This window comes from Malus sylvestris, chromosome 8, assembly GCF_916048215.2.
Source record: "Malus sylvestris chromosome 8, drMalSylv7.2, whole genome shotgun sequence".
Classification (NCBI taxonomy): Eukaryota; Viridiplantae; Streptophyta; class Magnoliopsida; order Rosales; family Rosaceae; genus Malus; species Malus sylvestris.
This window is the reverse complement of record NC_062267.1, coordinates 9,220,549-9,240,530: the sequence shown is the minus strand read 5'-3', so window position 1 is coordinate 9,240,530 and position 19,982 is coordinate 9,220,549. Positions and strand designations below refer to the sequence as shown.

Below are 19,982 nucleotides of genomic sequence, written 5' to 3'. Positions count from 1 at the left end.
AAGAACAAGATTTTGTGGGATTTACCAAAACCTACCCATTTGGACTGGTCGGTGCTCAACCTAGAATTCTATAATTGTTTTAAAAGTACTGTTATTGGCACTCTAAAATATCATCTTACACATCTTATAATATAAACTTCTCTTGTATTTTACAAATTTAGAGTGAAATGATGTAGACATTTTTAGAGTGTTAGTTGCAGCTCTTTACAGTTAAACAAATATAGAGTTTTTAATTACAAACAATATCACTACTATAAACCAAACTAGAAATAAATGTGGGTTTAAACCGATAAGTTAGTAGGTTAAAGAAGAAGACCCTATAAAATCAATACAATATGCCACTAGCAAACATATACACTAGTTGTCACTCACTTAATATGCTTTAAGCCTCAGATAATGCATATGGCCTATATAACATTCTGATTTTATAACTTGTTAAATATACAGTTAAACTGACTACATAATTAGTGTCTATGAGAGAGATGAGTGCATTTTTGCTCACCTCAAAAAATGCCAAAAAATGCTCACCCCTATTAATTACTATTAGATAAGTATTAGTTTAATTGATATAAAATACTAATGTTAAAATTAAATAAGCTAATGACAATTAAGTATGCCGTCATTTTAGGGGGTGAGCAAAAGTATTCCAGAGAATGATGCATGTGTTGCATTGTTTATCCACAATAACAAGGGAATTCAAATTTGGCGTCTTGGCGTAATGCTGTGATGAGATAATTTAAGTAATGTTCAAATACAAATTGCATCTTCTATTCTATTAGACATTTTCTGCAACCCAGACTCATACTTCCTCACCAGATCACCGAAAACCCACCCTTCCACAGGATCAACGGTTATGGACCACTCGATCACGCACCCATCTCGACCATCAATATCCCCACGCGGAACAATCCTGAACGTCGAGACGTACGAATTGAACCCAAGGTTGCTCTCCACGATCTCGTAGCTCAGACTATGGTCAGCATCATCAACGGCTATTAATCGTTCCTTGGACCAGCTGACGGACTTCTCGCCACTCTTGGAGGGGATTGAGAACCCCGAGCAATATCTGACACAGCCGGGTTCACCGTTGGTTCCGTGAATCCCATGGCAAGTGGACAGGGTTGGAAACCACCTGTGGAAATTAAAGAAGTCTTTGAAGAGAGGCCATATCTGGTCCACTGTGGCATCTTTTAGGGTTGCAGAAACCTTGGCTTCCCACTTTGGATCTGAGTGCTGCTCCATTTGATCTGAGAGAGAGATAGGGAGGGGAGGTTTGGTGGAAAAGGGTTGAGGAGACTCTGATGATGGGCTTAAATGGACACATCGCACCGGTTTTGATCCCTCCTTAATTAGTAAAACCCTGTTTTAATCCCTTAATCTAATCACGTGTCTTCTAGATCCCTCCTTAATTAGACCCTCATCCAAATAGACTCTAGTTGTTTATGTAATTTTTAGGCAAGGAGAAACTTAAAATGAACTATGCATACGAGTGCATATACGACGGATTCATGACACAACCTACGTATAATTTCTTGAAATTACATAAAAGAATTGATTCAACCAACATGTGTTAGATAAGATCTGCCCAAATTGCCAATCAAACTTATTTGTGCATACGTACAGGTTCTTTGCATTGATCAGCATTACTTGTATCGGTTTTGACATATTTGGTTCGTTTGACTCAAATTTTAATCTCGTTCATATGGGGTATTAATTGCTCAGTTTGCTAGTCGTTTCAGTTACCTCACAACTTGTTATATTGTCATTTTTTTAATGAAAGAGTCACTAAAGAATTTAAACAACCATGTGATTTTGCCCTTAATTTCATGCTTTGCAAGGGTAAAATATCATATTTGAAACAACTTGTTATCAAACTTGCTTGGAGATTTGTTATTAGAGGATATCGATAATATGTAATGGTTTCACGCAGTGCTACTCTTTTTTTTCTTGGATCAACTTGAAATCTCTCGTAAGATTTTTATTATAAATGTGTCATATCCTTTGTACTTATTCATTTAACCTTGAATAATGTATTCGTTTTCTAAATAAAAACTATAATTATTAAGAAACCAAAACGGAAAACAACTATACCAGTATTATATTACTCGATCTGAATTTCCACTAGCAGTCAAGCACGTGCTATGTTCAAGCAATCAAACATGAGCAGCACCGTGGTTAGTGATTTAACTTAACTAGTTAATTTTTTTCACCTTTTTCCTGGTCGAATGGTGAAGTTACATTCATGGTAGATGTGTTCAAACATCATGATGTATTGATGTAAAGGACAAGATATGAGTTAATTTTGACGAATAAATATAAGGGAAATAAAATGTTTCAAATTATCAAAAAAAAAAAGAATTAAAGTTGGAAAGTGTTGGATTCAATTGATATGTTGTTTAGGCTTCCAAAATTGCATTTTAAATTCTGTAAAAAAAAAAGTGAACTTTTTGTATGTAGTCCGATTAATGACATTTACTTTCGTCTTAATTTCTTAAGACTTTTGAGTTATCCTAGGGAGTTAATCTGGTTTTTAAGTCATTGGTTGCTTTTCTTGTAATCATCTTTCAATCAATTTATCAATTAAGCAAATTATCTTTTGAAATTACTCTAAAAGAACTGGTGGATTCCAGATTATCAGTTATTCAGGGATTTAAATTTGTAATCCTTCTTCCTTTGTGCTGTGTCAAGTACTCCTTTTATTCTTTGCCTATATAAGGGCTACTTTTTTTGGAGAAATGGATTTGCAAGGAACGAGCATCATTTTATTCTTATGTTTATGTTTGGATCCAAGATTACACCATCGGCCCGAGTAATCGAGGCCGTTGAGTAAGCATACCTCCACACCGTCGATGAAAAAGTAAAGATAATTTTATTAAAAGATAACATTATGATTTTTATCATAATTATCTTTTAATAATGATTTATCTTGACATTTGCTTATAAAAATAATATATCTTCAAGCTAGGAATCAGCGGGACAATTTAAATTAATGTGGATGTTTGGATGTGGATGTGCGGCACAATTCAAAATGAATTTAAAATTCATTTGGTTCAGGTCAAGATGCATGCAACAATAAAGATGATGGTTTTGGGTGACGGATGAGACAAGTAGTCTAGGAAAGCTAGGCTTTTGGTGATGATGTGATTCCTATATAGGCTTTTCAGTTTGTTTGAAAAGTCATAGATGACAAACGAATCAGTTTTCCTCCTAGAGTTTAAGTCGTAGTTGAACACCATCAGCCAAGCAAATATCAACCCAGAGTCCATTTGAGATAGAAATACGTCTCATTAAACAATTGGTCTTATCATGAAATACCGTTTGGCTTCGCATAGGCACAGGATAAAGATGCATGTGGATTATACTAAAGAGATTAGGATTTGACCGAAAGCTTGGACGATGGAAGAATTTTAGTAGCATGGTGGAGCTTCATAACTTATCAACCGTGTACTCATCCCTATAAATACAAGAAACAGTTCTGTGGATGCAAATTTCTTCCTCCTCGATCTTGGACGATTTTGCACCTACAAAACAATTAACACCTTAGGTTAAGGCCAAGAGCCTCACGCGCCCACGATGAATGGGGGGGCTTTGGCCGAAGAACCTCCAATGCCAAAGTTAGAATTTAGAGAGAAAGAGTGTTTAGAGAATTTTGGGATTTTTGCCAAAGTGTTGGAATTAGCTTTTTGGTGAGAATGGGAGTATATTTATAGGGATAGGAGGTGGCTAGGGTTTTTAGGTTTAATTTAGGTTTAATTAGCCAATTTATTTGGCTATTAAACATAAGATGAATGTTTTGGTGGTTTTTTAATTTATTGGGTAATAAAAAGGAAGAAATGGTGAAAAAGGTAGAAAAAAGTCATGGATTAGGTTTTGAAATGGGGATAGCCGGCCATGTGGTGTTTTAGGGTTGAATTGGATGTATTTTGTAGTTATTTGGATATAATGGATGGTTTAATTGACAATTAATGGGTTAATTAGGCAATAAACCCATTAATTAGCCAATTAACATAATTTAAAAGGAATGTGTTTGGGAATTACCTTGTAGAAAGGATTTGATGAGATGGACTTTGAATTGTTACCTATTTTGGGCACTTCTGTCTTGGTTGAAAGAGGGTTGCCCGCTGCTTGCGCGTAGGAACCTCATTGTACTGCAAGGGTATTTTTGTCATTTTTGTCCAAAAATCCACGTGTCGCCCTGTGAATATTTTTGGCTCCACAAATGCCCCCACACCTGTTGGGCTGCTCGCAGAAAAGGGCAGCAGGTGTAGAGATCTTCTTGCTTTAGGAAACTTAGGACTGCTTCCTATTTTGATGTAGATTCTCTCTTTAATAGGAAATTAGATCCTTCTAGGAAAGGGAAATAAATTTCTCTCAAATCCTATTTAAATCCACCTTAAGTGGGTTATTAAATCAACTTTGGAGAGCGATTTATTCTACCCTACAAGAGAGAGATAGCTTAGAGGATATTTGTTCCCCCTCCTCTAGCAATCTTCTACATCTTGCCCGTGCAAAGGACCGTCTTTCGTTGATTTCTTCGTCTTCTTTGTGGATAGTGCTACCGCGGGGCAGCCGTCGGGATGGTGCGGCACGTCGGCTGGCATGGGCCAGGAGTCGACTCGGCATGGGCCGATGAGGTATTGTGGCACTGGTTTAAGCTGCTCGACTTGGCTAGAACCAAGGGCAACTTGTGTGGCTGGGACCTCGGATTGTGGCACTGGGGCGCAGTGTTAGGCAAGTCACATGGCTCATGTCTTTTTAGGTTTTTGGACATGACTCGAGCTAGGCTGGTGATTGAGAGAAATGAAGAGGTTGCGAACCTCATGAACTGCTGGAATGTTGGGTTGAACTTCCCTGCTAGGTACCACGAATGACGTTGGCTACTTTAACTCTTTTCGTCAGGAGAAACGTGGGTTGTTCCCAAAAGATGAGGGGAATAGGATCAAAGCGGATGCACTGGCTCGTCCAATCATTGTTGTGGATCCTGCTGCAAGTGAAGGTGGGAAAATGGATCTTCTCTGCTTGCTCAAGAGATGCCGGCTGAGAAAAAACCAAAGACTTCTTTCGCTGCTCATGAGGGTCCGCTTGCTACCAAGAGGTATGTGATTGACATGACTTCTTCCAATGGGAAGAAATGTAAGGCTGCTAGATCTGAGCATGTGGCGTCTTCCATGTTGAGAATGGCTAGTACAATTGTGGATAAGATTACTCAGCGTAAAGGTTTTATCATGCCCCCAGTGCCGAAGTCTGTACCAGGACGTTCTTTGGGAGCCAAGCCCGGTTCACCTTTGTAGAGACTTGCTATTATGAAGAGTGGTAAGGTGGACTCTGCTGCTAAAGTGGCGACAAAGCCTGCTCCCTTTGCTGCTGAGATTGATTCGCCTCATATTCAAGATCTTAAGCTTGCAATTTCTGAGCTTTGTTTTGCTACTTATGCTAAGAAGTGAGTGGATGAGCTGCAGCGCGTCCGTGTTAGTCTGCTTAAGAAGAATGAGCAACTGAAGGGTGAGAAGGATGGGCTTGGGGTTTTAAAACCTTCTCCATTTCTCCGGAAGACTTGCTTGCTTTTACTTTTAAGGCTTCCATTGGTGAAGTAGTTGGAGAAGTTAGTGCCCAGATTGGGGCAGCCAGGGGTGAAGCGTCGGATGATGCCGCTGCTAAGAGCGTTACGGCTGTTGAAAGTGTTGCGACCGAGTAGTCGTGGGATGTCCAAGCTGCTGTAGTGTAGTATTTTAGGTAGCCTTTAGGATTTTCTTTGTTTTTCCTTGTAGCTTTTGTTTTGCTTGAACTCCTTCGGCATTTGCTAGTTGTTTATAAACATGTTTTCCTTCGTTTTTCTTCATCTTCACTTCTTTTGTTCATGCCCTAACCTTTAGACTTGATAGACCAGTGGCAGGCATGCTACTTTTTTATAAGTAGACAAACTCGCGTAGCCTATGCAGCCGTAGGTGTTGGTGTAGAACTTTGCAAAGTTGTTAGCCATAGGGTTGGCAGCCGGATGCTTTACTTACAGAAGCAGACAAGTCCGCGTAACCACTAGGCTGTTAACCTTGACTTTCTTCAATTCCGTAGGTTGTGTAGCAAGTATCACAACACTTTAGGACTTGGTGTAGGTTGTTCCGCGCTTGGCAGAGGTGAAGCTTATCGACTACGTAGCATGTCGGCAGTGGATAAATCTAGTGCGGCTTCACTGCTCGAAGGGCAAGCCGTAGGCAGTCTTCCGGAATCCGTAGGCTACCTTAATGCACTCGGTAGTAGCTTTAGGATTCCAGGGCAGCTGTCCATCGAATGTACTGCGTAATGTGCCCTCTCCGTCTTTAGGGCCCGGTTCCCCACGGATTAGGCCAAGAGACCCAAAATCCTTCAGTTAGCTAAGCCTTGAAAAAGACCATTGCGGCTACTTCTAGGAATCCCGGCGCAAGCCATCGTGCATCTAGTTATACTAGGGCAGCCAGGCTCATCCACGTCTGGATATTCGGAGTGTAAAATTTATCCTCCCGTCTTGGAGAGCTGACCCATATGGGTGTCGGAGAATTTGTTTACCCTCTCGCACTGGAGAGCATGGTTGGTCCCTCGGGGGGCGCAATTCCTGCGATGAGTCCCTAAGAAGGGCGCAGTCTTCTTTTGAAGTGCAGGAGTGATTAGTTGTTGTAAGCATGCAGCCAAGCCAAGTTGTGATTACTTCTAAATTCCTCATTGAAAAACGAGTGAAACGAACGAGAACTTTAGCCGTAAGGTAGGAACTGCATAACAACTGGATAGTCCTTAGCTTGTGAGGTGGTGCCCGTCGAGCTTATTGAGTCTTCGGGTTTTGATGTAGCGGGAGGTCACACATGGTACTTCTTCAGATTGTAGGCCATCCATTTCTTTTCAATCTTTTTGCCGCTTCATGGTAGTGAGGGTGTAATTACTCTTGCCCCCTACTCTGCTGATCTTGTACGGACCTTCCCAGATGGGATCCATCTTTTTGGAGCCTTCTCTGCCGGCAGTGATGAAGGCTTTTCTGCGTCGTCGACATGCAAATGCCAGAAGTCTCCATCGGGTGGAGTAGGCGCAGCTAGAGTGTGCTCGACTACTTCTGAGGCATCGTTGGGCCGCTCTGTTGCGTCACCTAGGCTCGGCGTGAAGACACAGTAGGGAGCTGTGGAGATAGGGCCATGTCATACGCAACAGGAGATGCTCAACTGCCGGTATTGGGCCACTCTAGAGTTGAATCATTGAGCAAGGGTCGGCTAAGGCCGTGTGATGCGCAGCAAGAAATGGTACTCAACTGCCGGTACATGTTGCTCCTATGTAGAATCTTTTAGGGTGACGAGGACAAAACTTGCTTTCGAGTGTGTCCTTCCAGTGTTGCGTTCGTCGGAAAACTTTACATCCGCCAGGGTCTACGCCTTTATCGTCGCGCGTCTGGATTGGGCAGAATAGTACGTCATTAGGATGACTGCATGCGTTTGAAAGTAAAACTTGTGCTTCTGGGTTGCAACAACTATCGCCAAAGTTAGCTTTTGAATTTTTAATAACATCGAGGAGAGCTTTTGAACTGTAGAATACAGGTAACTGTGGAATACAGGTAGTCGAGCCCCCATCTCTTCTCGCATAATGGTAGAGCTTATTGCTACTTTAGATACCGTCAAACATGTGAATAAGTCCTTCGCTGCTTCTAGGGAGGTGATGTCGGGTACTTCTTCAAGTCCTTGAATGTGCATTGGCGAGCCTCATCCCAAAGTGCATACTTCTCTGCCAAAGCAGAAGAGTCTACCAGAGTTAGATCTTCTTTCATGATCAATTTTCCGAATAGCGGGTGGTCTGCTGGAAGTCCTTTTTGGAAGGCTGCTCTAGCTATCGAGTCGTTGCATCCGACTATTTTTTCCTTCTCTACTTTGAACCTCCTCACATAGTCGCGAAGTGACTACTTTGGGTTCTTCTTGACGTTGAACAAATGATCAGATTTCTTTTTGATCGAGCGATAGGATGAATATTCTTTGGTGAAAACCAAAGAAAGTTCGTAGAAATTCCGGATGGATTGTGGCGGCAGGGTGTAGAACCAATCTTGCGCCTCGCCTTGTAGAGTGGTGGCGAATATCTTGCACATAAGCTCATCGTTGTTTCGATAAAGGATCATTGCGCTTCGGTAGCGCTTTAAGTGTCTCTCCGGGTCTTCATCCCCTTTGAAAGATGTGAAATGTGGCATGTTGAACTCTCGTGGAGGCTCTTCCTGCTCGATCTCGTCCGTGAAGGGTGACCTGCTTATGTTGGTCATGTTTCATCGTAGTGCCTCGTCGGTGACCTCGTTGCGTTGGAAATCATGCAATCGCTTGGTCAAGAGTCTCTCTACTTCTTCCTGAATTTGCCTTTGTTGGGGTAGCGGAGCTATCGGCTGCCCCCAGCCATGACTTGCTGGTCTAGGCTGCTCTTCTATGTGTTTGGCTCGTCTACGCCGCAGATACAGTGCATGTGGTGCGTTTCTAGCAGGCGAGCGAGTTCTTCGTAGGCTGCTGGTTGAACTTAAGCTGGATTGAGTGACTGCTTCTTTCCGTCCGTCGTGCTGCCTACTTTGATGTGAGGTGGATGATGCTTCTTGTGGGCTTAGCCGCGAATGAACACTTTGTCCGGAAGGTTGCTCATGTTGACTATCGGAGTGTGACCCCAACCGTGAATGTATGCTCATCTGTGGGCCTAGTCGAGAGTACACGCTCCTCCGCGCACTAAGACGGGAGTATACGCTATCTCGGGGGCCCAATCGGGAATGTACACTGCCTGAACGTTCGGCTCGTGGCTGGTCGAATGGCTGCTTGCCGGGACGCTGCTGGAAAGGTTCGTCTGCCCTTGTCCTACTTCGGGATACCTCGTCCGGGGCACGTTGGATCCCGATGCATTGCAAAATTTGATTCACCAAAGTTGTCTGTTGTGCAAGGGCGCTCGTCAACTCTATGACTTGTCGAGACAAGTGTTGTTCGCCATTTGGATTGGAAGAGCTTGGAAGGAATGCGCCTCCTTGGGCAGTGGAAATGTGGTAGACTCCGGGCGCGAGATTTGAATTGGGAAATGTCAAATCCGTGAAAAAATATGGTGAGAATGCCCCCGGCTCGATGGTAGGTCCGGATGGTTGAGATAGTCTTGGGTCGACTTGGACTGCTTGGAAAGCCACTGGAGCATGATGGGCCGTGAGAGTGGGCTGCTCGTCAGAAGCAGGCTGGGTCACGAGAGCAGGCTGCTCGGCAGGAGCAAGTTGGCCCGTGAGAGTGGGCTGTTTGACGGATTCAGGCTGGACCACGGGAGTGAGCTGCTCGTCGGGAGCAGGCTGGGTCACGAGAGCAGGCTGCTTGGCAGGAGCAAGCTGGGCCACAAGAGTGGGCTGCTCGACGGAAGCAGGCTGGACCACGGGAGTGGGCTGCTCATCGGGAGCAGGCTGGGTCACAAGAGCAGGCTGCTTGGCAGGAGCAGGCTGGGCCACGGGAGTGGGCTACTTGACGGAAGCAGGCTGGACCACGGGAGTAGGCTGCTCGTTGGGAGCAGGCTGGGTCACGAGAGCAGGCTGCTTGGCAGGAACAGGCTGGGCCACGGGAGTGGGCTGCTCGACGGAAGCAGGCTGGACCACGGGAGTAGGCTGCTCGTTGGGAACAGGCTGGGTCACGAGAGCAGGCTGCTTGGCAGGAGCAGGCTGGGCTACGGGAGTGGGCTGCTCGTTGGGAGCAGGATGGGTCACGAGAGCAGGCTGCTTGGCAGGAGCAGGCTAGGCTACGGGTGTGGGCTGCTCGACGGAAGCAGGCTGCTCAACGAGAGATGCATGTGAATGCGAGGCTTGGGCCTAGGTCCATGTAAACTTGGATGGCACGGCTTGGGTCGTGGTCTTGGTACCGTGAGCCTTGGATGGCTCGACTCGGGCCGTGGTGAAAGCTCCATGGACCTCGCCACGAATGGCTACTGAAGTAGCCACCGCGGTGGTTCCCATGGTGGCCGTGGTGAAGGCACCATGGACCTCGCCGTGGGTGGCTACCGAGGTAGCCACCGCGGTGGTTCCCATGGTGGAAACTCGTGGTGGTGATGCTGCTCCCCTTATTGTCGCATTTTGCCTCACGGATCTCCGCACTCCCATTTCTTGAACACTAGAATTTTCACTTATGGAATTTTCTAAATTTCTAGCCATTATATTTTGCTTATACGTTTTATCAAAGAACCTTTGCAAATAAAAAATTCTAATAATAAGAACGTATGAAAAATATTCAAATGGACTAGAAAATAAAGAAAAAACATTTTTGTGCGAGAGTCTTCTACGAGTATGGATTTCAACTCTCAATGAAAGCACCAATTTGTGGATGCAAATTTCTTCCTCCTCGATCTTGGAAAATTTTGCACCTACAAAACAATTAACACCTTAGGTTAAGGCCAAGAGCCTCACGCGCCCACGATGAATGGGGGGGGCTTTGGCCGAAGAACCTCCGATGCCAAAGTTAGAATTTAGAGAGAAATAGTGTTTAGAGAATTTTGGGATTTTTGCCAAAGTGTTGGAATTAGCTTTTTGGTGAGAATGGGAGTATATTTATAGCAGCGTCCACCACTCGCACCTAAGGTCCCAAACTTCAAGAACAAGGGCAAAGCTCCCGTTCAGGCCACTTCTACTGAACTAAATATGTGCTATCACTGTGGATCAAAGGATCATTGGTCACGCGTATGCGAAGCTTCCCCTGAGGCTATTGCCAAGTATCATTCTCGTCGTGAGTCTAACTTTGCACATGTGGATCATCCGGACGATGCAACCACATCAATGGAGATATCAGACTTCCAGGAGGCATCAGCACCTATGGAAGACTAAATTAGACATGCTTTAGGGCATTAGCCCCTACCCCCTATTTTGCTAGGTTTATGGTTTAATTTTGAACAATTTTTCTATGTATTGGGAATCATTTGTTTGGTTTTGGTTTGTTTCGAATTATGGATTGTTATTGGAATGGATATTATTTTCTCGAATTGCTTAATTGAATGAATGGACTTATATTTATGCATGTGACCAATTCAATCAATTAATTTCTAGGTATGTCTAGTGGGGAAGTTAGTTGTCTGGCAGATAGTGCAACTACGCACACCATTTTGCGTGAACGACACTATTTTACTAACTTCATACCCAAGAAAGCTCATTTGACAACTCTCTCAGGCTCATCCAACCTGATTGAAAGATACAGAAAGGCACGTATCATGTTGTCTAATGGTACAATCTTGACCATTAAGGAGGCACTCTATTCTCCACGTTTAGGAAGAACGTTGCTGAGTTTTAGAGATATTCGAGATAATAAATATCATCTTGAAACCACTGAAGATCATGGTTCTGAATTTCTTTGTATCACTTCATACGAATATGGCCAGAAGCATATTCACGAGAAATTGGAACGTCTGCCGAGTGGGTTGTACATCACAACCATTCGTAGCATAGAGGCCCACAGTGTGGCCGGCTCTATGCCTGAGTTCCAGGACACTTTGTTGCTTTGGCATGACCGTTTGGGACATCCTGGACATGACATGATGCGCCATATCCTTAAATCTTCACACGTACATAAGTTACATCCACACGTTGGAGTCCCGCCATGCATAGCGTGTTCTTTAGAGAAGTTGAATACTCAACCCTCCCATACAAAGATTAATCAAAACCCTCCTAAATTTCTTCAAAGGATTCAAGGGGACATTTGTAGACCTATCCAACCAACCTGCGGACCATTTAGATATTTTATGGTGTTGGTTGATGCATCGACAAGATGGTCACATGTTTTCTTGTTGTCCACACGCAATGCCTCGTTTGCTAAACTCCTAGCTCAAATCATTAAGCTAAGGGTTCACCACCCTGATTATCCGATTAAGTCGATTCGACTGGATAATGCTGGAGATTTTATGTCATAGACTTTTGACGATTATTGCATGTCAGTAGGGATTAATGTAGAACATCATGTGCCCCATGTTCACAATCAAAACGGCCTGGCAAAAGTTTCATAAAGCGCCTTCAATTGATAGCTCGGCCTTTGGTTATGAGAACCAAACTGCCGGTATCTGTCTGGGGCTATGCAATATTGCATGCAACAATGTTGGTCCGCCTGAGGCCCATCCCTACCCAACCACATTCACCGTTACAGTTGGTCACTGGATACGAGCCTGACGTCTCGCATTTACGGGTGTTTAGGTGCGCCATTTATGTGCCAATAGAGCCGCCGCTACGTACCAAAATGGGTCCTCAGAGGAAAAATGGGAATCTATGTCAGTTATGATTTGCCATCAATTGTTCGATACTTGAACCCTTGACAGGAGATCTCTTTACCGCACGTTTTATAGATTGTCACTTTAATGAGACAGTCTTCCCGTCGTTAGGAGGAGATAAGCATGCTAACGTTCCTGTAGAACGCCATAAAATTATCGTGGTATGCTCCCACTATGTCTCATTTGAATCCCTGCACTGCTCAGTCTGAAACTGAGGTACGACGAATTATAGATCTTTAGAGCATTGCTCAAAGCATGCCGGATGCTTTTAATGATCTAGCAAAGGTGACAAGATCACATATACCCGCTACAAACACACCAGCAAGGATAGATGTACCCTGTGTACATCAACAGCCCGTCTGGGAAGGCCGAGCCGTCCCCGAAGGTGGGGAGGCCACACCCTTCACACGGCATGGTACATTGGTGGCTAGTCAATCATCTGCTCTGACCCTGAAGCGTGGTAGACCCTCTGGTTCAAAGGATTCATAACCCCAGAATAGGAAAATGGCATTAACTAGTGACCCTAGTTTGAATCCGACCATCGCTAACTCATCCGTTCCAACGCATGAGGTTATTCTAGATTACGGTGATGCTTTAGATGAAACATGTCGGCCTCCCGAGAATCGTGAGATTTCGGTCCATTACACAGTATTGGATGAGGTTTGGAATAGGAATGAGATGATCGTCGACGACGTATTCTCGTACTCAGTAGCTACTGACATCATGCTTAACGATGACATTAAACCACGTTTCGTCGATGAATGTTGACGTAGAACCGATTGGTCAAACTAGAAACAAGCAATCCAGGTCGAACTTGATTCGCTCGCGAAATGTAAAGTGTTTGGACCTGTCGTCCCTACACCACCACGCGTGAAGCTTGTTGGCTACAAGTGGGTTTTCGTGAGGAAGCGTAATAAGAAGAATGAAATAGTGCGATACAAAGCACGCCTCGTAGCGCAAGGCTTCTCTCAACGCCCTGAAATTGATTACGAGGAGACATATTCCCCCGTAATGGACGTTATAACGTTCCGTTACCTTATCAGTTTGGTAGTTTCTAAAAAACTGAATATGCAACTTATGGACGTGGTAACTGCGTATCTCTATAGGGATCTAGATACGGAAATATACATGAAAGTTCCAAAAGGACTTCCATTGATTGGCTCAAATAGTTCTAGACCACGGAATACTCTCTCAATTAGGTTGAGGAGGTCACTCTACAGATTGAAACAATCCGGGCGGAAATGGTATAACCGTCTGAGTGAATATTTGACAAGTCAAGGCTATGTGAACAACGAACTATGCCCATGCGTGTTCATAAAGAAGTCACATTCCGGATTTGCAATTGTTACAGTTTATGTCGATAACATGAACCTCATTGGTACTCCCGAAGAGCTTAAGGAAATTGCTGCACACTTGAAATCGGAATTTAAGATGAAGGATCTTGGGAAAACTCGATATTGCCTTGGCCTGGAGATCGAGCATTGTTCAGATGGAATCTTAGTACATCAATCGAACTACACCCAAAAGGTGTTACGTCACTTTAATGAGGATAAAGCTAAGCCTTCGAGCACACCCATGATCGTTCGGACTCTAGATGCTAAACGAGATCCCTTCCGTCCAAAGGAGGATGAAGAAGAGATTTTGGAACCCGAAGTTCCTTACCTAAGTGCAATTGGTGCTTTATTGTACTTGGCTTAGTGCACTAGACCCGACATCTCCTTCGCTGTGAATCTATTGGCTAGATACAGCAATGCGCCTACACGCAGGCACTGGAATGGTGTCAAAGACATTTTCCGCTACCTCAAGGGTACTACGGATTTGGGCTTGTTCTATACCCACAAATCTCCTAGTGTTGTCGCCCCCTATGGATCTAGGATTGATTCTCGCCTTGTTGGTTACACAGATGCTGGATATCTGTCTGACCCACATAGAGCACGTTCTCAAACGGGTTATGTCTTTACTGTTGGAAACACCGCTATTTCTTGGAGGTCTACCAAGCAAACGCTAGTTGCGACTTCGTCTAACCATGCTGAGATTTTCGCCCTACATGAAGCATCGCGTGAATGCTTTTGGCTGAGAAAAGTGATGGGACACATTCGAAGCACTAGTGGTCTTACATCAGTCGTTGAACTTCCTACGATGATCTTTGAAGACAATGCAGCATGTATCGAGCAGTTAAAGAAGGGATACATCAAGGGAGACAACACCAAGCACATAGCGCCAAAGTTCTTTTACTCACACCAGCAGCAGCAGCATCAGAACATTGAAGTCAAGCAAATCCGTTCCTAGGACAACCTGGTCGATCTCTTCACCAAGTCATTGCCCAAGTCTACATTTCAGAAGCTCGTCCAAGGAATCGGTATGCGTAAATTATCAGAATTAAATCGCTTGTAGTTCTTATTTTTCCCACTGGGTTTTTGCTACCTAACTAGGTTTTAACGAGGCACCCATTCTAGGATGATCATACTCCGTTGAGTTCACTACATTCGTCCAGTTTGACGATTGTTTTAGACATTATGCATATTTTCTTACTTTTCTCCTTAGTCTATGGGTTTTCCCCATTCCTTGGGTTTTACCATAGCGAGGTTTTGTGAGTTTTTACAAATGCATAATTCAAATTAAATTTGAGACTCGCGATGACCCGTTGTGCCGATGACTTCATCAACTATTCTACCTTCTCTGCTGAAGATCTGATGCGATGGTTTGTTGAGTATTTACACACTCAAGGGGGAGTGTTGCAGTTCTATTTAGAATAGGAATGTGATTGTGTAAATCCTAAAGAATATGGGAAAGTATTATATATTCCTATTAGGATTTGATTACCTATTAAATGTTGTAATCATAAAGGGAAAGGTATTTACCCTTCCAACTACTATAAATAAAGGCACAATGGGGTGAATCAAACACACCTCACAATTAAATCAATCTCTCTTCTCTCTAAAGTGGTCGGCCTCCCTTTCTCTCTCTAAACCTTAGATCGCTCAATTAAATAGGCCTACAACAATTAAAATAAATTTTCAAGATTTATAATTGGTGCATTAATGGGATCCATATAATAAAATAATTAAAAATTATTTGACATTACCTTTTCACTTAGGATTGACATATCGGTTGGTCTTTGCTCCTGCTTTCAAATTTGATTACATGACTTTCCATTTAGGATTTGACATCTCCTTTGGAGATGGTCTTAGTAAATTTGAATACATGCATGAGAGCCTTGATTACTGTCTCACTATGTTGTAAAAATTTTGAGTTTTAATCAAAATAACAAACAGGTGTTGTAAGTGAATAGTAACAGGAATGGCTTTTTCGAGTAAAAATGTCGTTTTCGTTAAAAGTGAACAGTACCATGAGTGTTTCGTTAAAACTTCCTTATTTAAATAGGCAACCTTTTTCTTTTTAGGAAAACTAATGAAAAGGGCTTGGAAACTTTGAGTTTTAACGATAAGGACAAAATAAAGGGTAAAGTGAATAGTACCAGGATTGACTTTTTAGTGTAAAAATGTGGTTTTTCATTAAAGTGAATAGTATCGGGAGCTTTTCGTTAAAATTCTATTTCTTTTTCTCATCCATTAAGAATTTGACAGAGAATAAGGTCGAATATTTCAACCAAAAAGAAGGTCGAATCTTTTGTGTAAAAGAATCGTTCGTTTTATTTATCATAGCAAAACTTGTAGGAAGAGAAAGAATGTGATTCTTCTTCAAATTATCATATATAGAAGTTAGAATCCTAGAACTTCCAAATTTGAACTATTCGGATGACGTTCTTCTTGCTTCAGATACAAATATTGTTGCTGCCCATAGAATATCTGAGGTGCCTTCTTACCTGACCAGTCGATCGGCATCTAAGTTAAAGCTACTCCAAGGGTGGTGCTATCTACACACTCATTTTTATCTTCCACACACCATTTTTAATTTTGGTTATTGGGTCAAATAAACTAGAGAAGATCAAAGAATATTAATTAACAAAGAGTGCGTGAAATGTAAAAATGAGTGTGGATATCATCACCCAATACGAATTGTTAATGGGGGTTGATGCTTTACTGGTAGAATTAATAAGTTGGGTATATATGATCTAGATCCATATACAAGTCGTAACTTGAAATATAATTCCACACCTAACCAAAAAAATATACAAATACGACTGCCATTGCCAACCTCGCACAATTAGAGTTATTTAAAAAGATGGTCCTTTTCATTCAAAGAAAAAGGAAAGTTTAAAATGGTCCTTTGCAATGAGTAATTTTTTTGGTGTAATTAAACATTGGTCATGTGTTAGAACAAGTGTAGCTACTATATTCTAGAAGATATGTCGTCTCACATTGTATAAGTGGACTGGTAGCATCATGTAGTAGTGTGGCAGTGGTGATCTACTAATAATTGTCTTTACTTGATTAGACTTTTCGATTTGATTCACATGAATATAAATATGATATATATATATATATATATATATATATATATATATATACATATATAGTGAATACGATACGTGGTTGTAATTGAAGATGATGATGTTGCTATGTTCACTACAAGAAAACAATCGAAGATATGTCGTCTCATATTGTATAAGTGGACTGGTAGCACCATGTAGTAGTGTGGCAGTGCTCTACTAATAATTGTCCTTACTTGATTAGAGTTTTCCATTCGATTCACATGAATATAAATATGATATATATAGTGAATACGATACGTAGTTGTAATTGAAGATGTTGATGTGATGCTGCTATGTTCACTACAAAAAAAAACATGCCTTGGGGCACCATTAATCTGGGCACGCGGATTTAAATCGGTGTCCATCTAAAAATTGCATGCACTGTTTTATATTATCAATGGCCTTCGTATTTGTAACACCTACAACGGTGGCAATGTAACAGTTTGGAAAATCTAACCAATTATTTTGTTTTCCAACCAAAGAAAGATACTAATTCTTTTGTTCTTATATCTATTTTAAAATTTTAATTATGGGAAGCTGAGGCATTCTCATTGCTCAACTCTTTGGTAAGGAGATAAGCCCTTCATTCTTAATTGTTCTTTGCTCATCCAACGGTTGTTATGAGAGCATGCAAAAACAACCACACCAAAAGTCCTATAAAAAATTATTGGGTGCTCCAGAGTACCGGCATTCTAGATGTCGTAACCATTAGATTTTGATTTTTGTATTTTATATAAAAATCTTACAGCTAAAACGTTCAGAGTATCGGGTTCTCCGATCTTCAATTTAATGTATAAAAAAACAATAGAAAGCAAATTTTGTAATTATCAATGAGATTTTTTTAGCAAACGATAATATCTACACTAAGTGAGTGAGACTGAGTTATGCCTTACAATATGCTTTCCATAATAATGTGGTTCAACTTTGCCTTTGGGGATAATCAGATCTAAAACCTCTCACTTATAAGTGAAGAATACCACTAGACCATAATATTAATAGTATTAATAGGATTATTATTTGGGAGCATTGCGGACTGTTCATTGTAACACCAATTCATACGCAGTGTGGGATATAACATTAGAACCCTTGACTATGAACACTGACCATGTATCAGTGGCTGCATGGTGGCTATAGATTTTGGACACCGAAATAAGCCTCTAATGAGATCAATAGACACTTATGAAACACGGAGCGAGTAGGCCGATATTTTACTAGCGTTAGTGGATGTAGTATCTTATTGTGTGTAACGAATACCATATCGATTTATGACTAACTTTTGTGATAACACAATTGCGCTTCATGGTAATAATATCATTGTAAATATCCAATGATTTCTCAGAAGGACACTACGGTCCCATGTCAAATGTGCAACCACCAATGTCCACAAAATGTGGTTTGCCACTTTGCAATTCCTTCCCAACCCGCCGAAGATGAATAAAATGCCAAATTGTCCGACTTTAGGTGCACGGCGGATTAAACAAGTATAAAACATAGGATCCTACATGTTAGCTTTCATCATGATCAAACCCAATACCTGAATAAACTAATTCAAAGAATTTTGATTTGCCTTAACATTTTGGTTTATAAATTTGAAAGTATAGGATAATGTAGGGCTAAAGGGGAGGCTTACACCTAATTAAAGTTTTCCACGCAACCGATATCTATTCATTTTTCACTTTCTACTCCCTTATCCCGCACTATAATTAGTCCATTATTAACATGAACTTAGCTTTATTTTTTTGTGTTGACTTATTTCACTTCATTGTAATATAATTTTGAGCGACGTTTTTTTGTACACGTAAAACTAACAGGTTTATTGACATATTTTCTAATACAAATAAATTCTACGTACAATGATAAGACCCACTTTTTAAGAAAATGTAAATGTAGGTGTGTCAATTTTATATGTATATAAAAAGAAGGAAAAATTAGTATCCGATTCTTAGTTACTAATGTTCATTAATTGAGACCTTATTAGTTTTCAAATTTTGATTGAAGTCCTTAGGATTAATGTGATAATGAATTTACATGTTTATTACATATTTTTTTAAATAAAAATTAGTAATTGATTTAGGATTTTAATACTCACACCTCTATTAAACTCCTAATTAATTTTGAATTCAAACATTTCTAAAATAATAAAAAATTAGAATAAGTTTGTACCCATTAGTTTTTTATAAAAGGATTCTTGATTTTTTAATCTTAAATGTACCCATTCATATAATTTTCAATTTTTTTAATCTTAAATGTACCCATTTTTAAATATACCAATTTGTTATATGTAAAATGTACCCTTTTTTTTAATATAAAATGTACAATTTTTTAATATGAAATCCATTAAAAAATTTAATTTATATTTAAACTTATATGGGCACATTCTTTTTTCATTGATTTGAGAATGTATCTATGTGAAGTTTAATCGAATAAATTTACTAACATTATTAAGCCTAATATCTTCTCTCTTTTTTTTCTGTGTTTTGGAGAATGTATCCATGTTTTGGTACAATAATTTTTTTCTTTTGTTAATTTTGATGAATGTACTCACACACACACACACAAACAATATAATAGAGAGTATTAATTTATATTTTATTATTTTTAATCCCACAAATTAAGAGTTATATTTAAAATCTCATTAATATAAACAAATACAAATTTCAATTTTTTATTTTTATTTTTAATTTTTAATTAAAAAATATAGTAACTTACACTATTATATTAATCCAGGGACTTTGATCAAAAACTAAAAACAGACAAGGTCTCAGTTAAAGAATATTGACAACGCCGCATCCAAAGTGTCCTTAAAAAGAATCTGTTTTTCCTATGTGCCCTTGTATAAAATATGTAACGGTGGCTTAAAGCAAAACTTTCATTTGAAAATATTTGAACGGTTAAGATAGAAAGGCACAACTCAAGATTGAAATCAAAGGGGGCAATTAGATGGATGGCAGTTAGTTGATTTGAGACATTAAAATCTTAATTAAAAGTTCAAATGCACTAGTTTGTAGGGACAACGTATGCAAATTAACAAAAGAAAAACAGTACCCCCAATAGAAAAAGAAAAAGATTAGTACAAAACAAAACAAAAAGCAATGATTACACATGGTATGTTATACTTATCAACACTAATAGAAAAATAGGAAAATACACTCTTTAGACTTTAGTCCCCAAAAATGAGAAAAAGAAGAAAAAACCCAATAAAAATATAGGAAAAACAAATAAAATATTTTTGGTCCCGTTCTACTCTGTTTGGCTTTTTAAATATATTCCTATCTTCATTATTCTCTCATTGAACTCATAACCTCTATGA

The 19,982-nt window shown here is 40.5% G+C and overlaps 1 protein-coding gene across 1 annotated transcript; it reads right to left on the bottom strand.

Moving 5' to 3' along the window:
• Positions 1-644: 644 nt before the first annotated feature.
• LOC126632640 (lachrymatory-factor synthase-like) lies at positions 645-1,436 on the bottom strand. The gene has a single exon (XM_050303086.1). It carries the CDS (start codon positions 1,240-1,242, stop codon positions 748-750), a length of 495 nt encoding a protein of 164 aa, XP_050159043.1. The 5' UTR covers positions 1,243-1,436; the 3' UTR covers positions 645-747.
• Between the last annotated feature and the right edge of the window lie 18,546 nt (positions 1,437-19,982).

What these genes read in the sequence shown, in the direction of transcription:
- LOC126632640 (XM_050303086.1), bottom strand. Translation starts at nt 1,242, where the DNA reads ATGGAGCAGCACTCAGATCCAAAGTGGGAAGCCAAGGTTTCTGCAACC.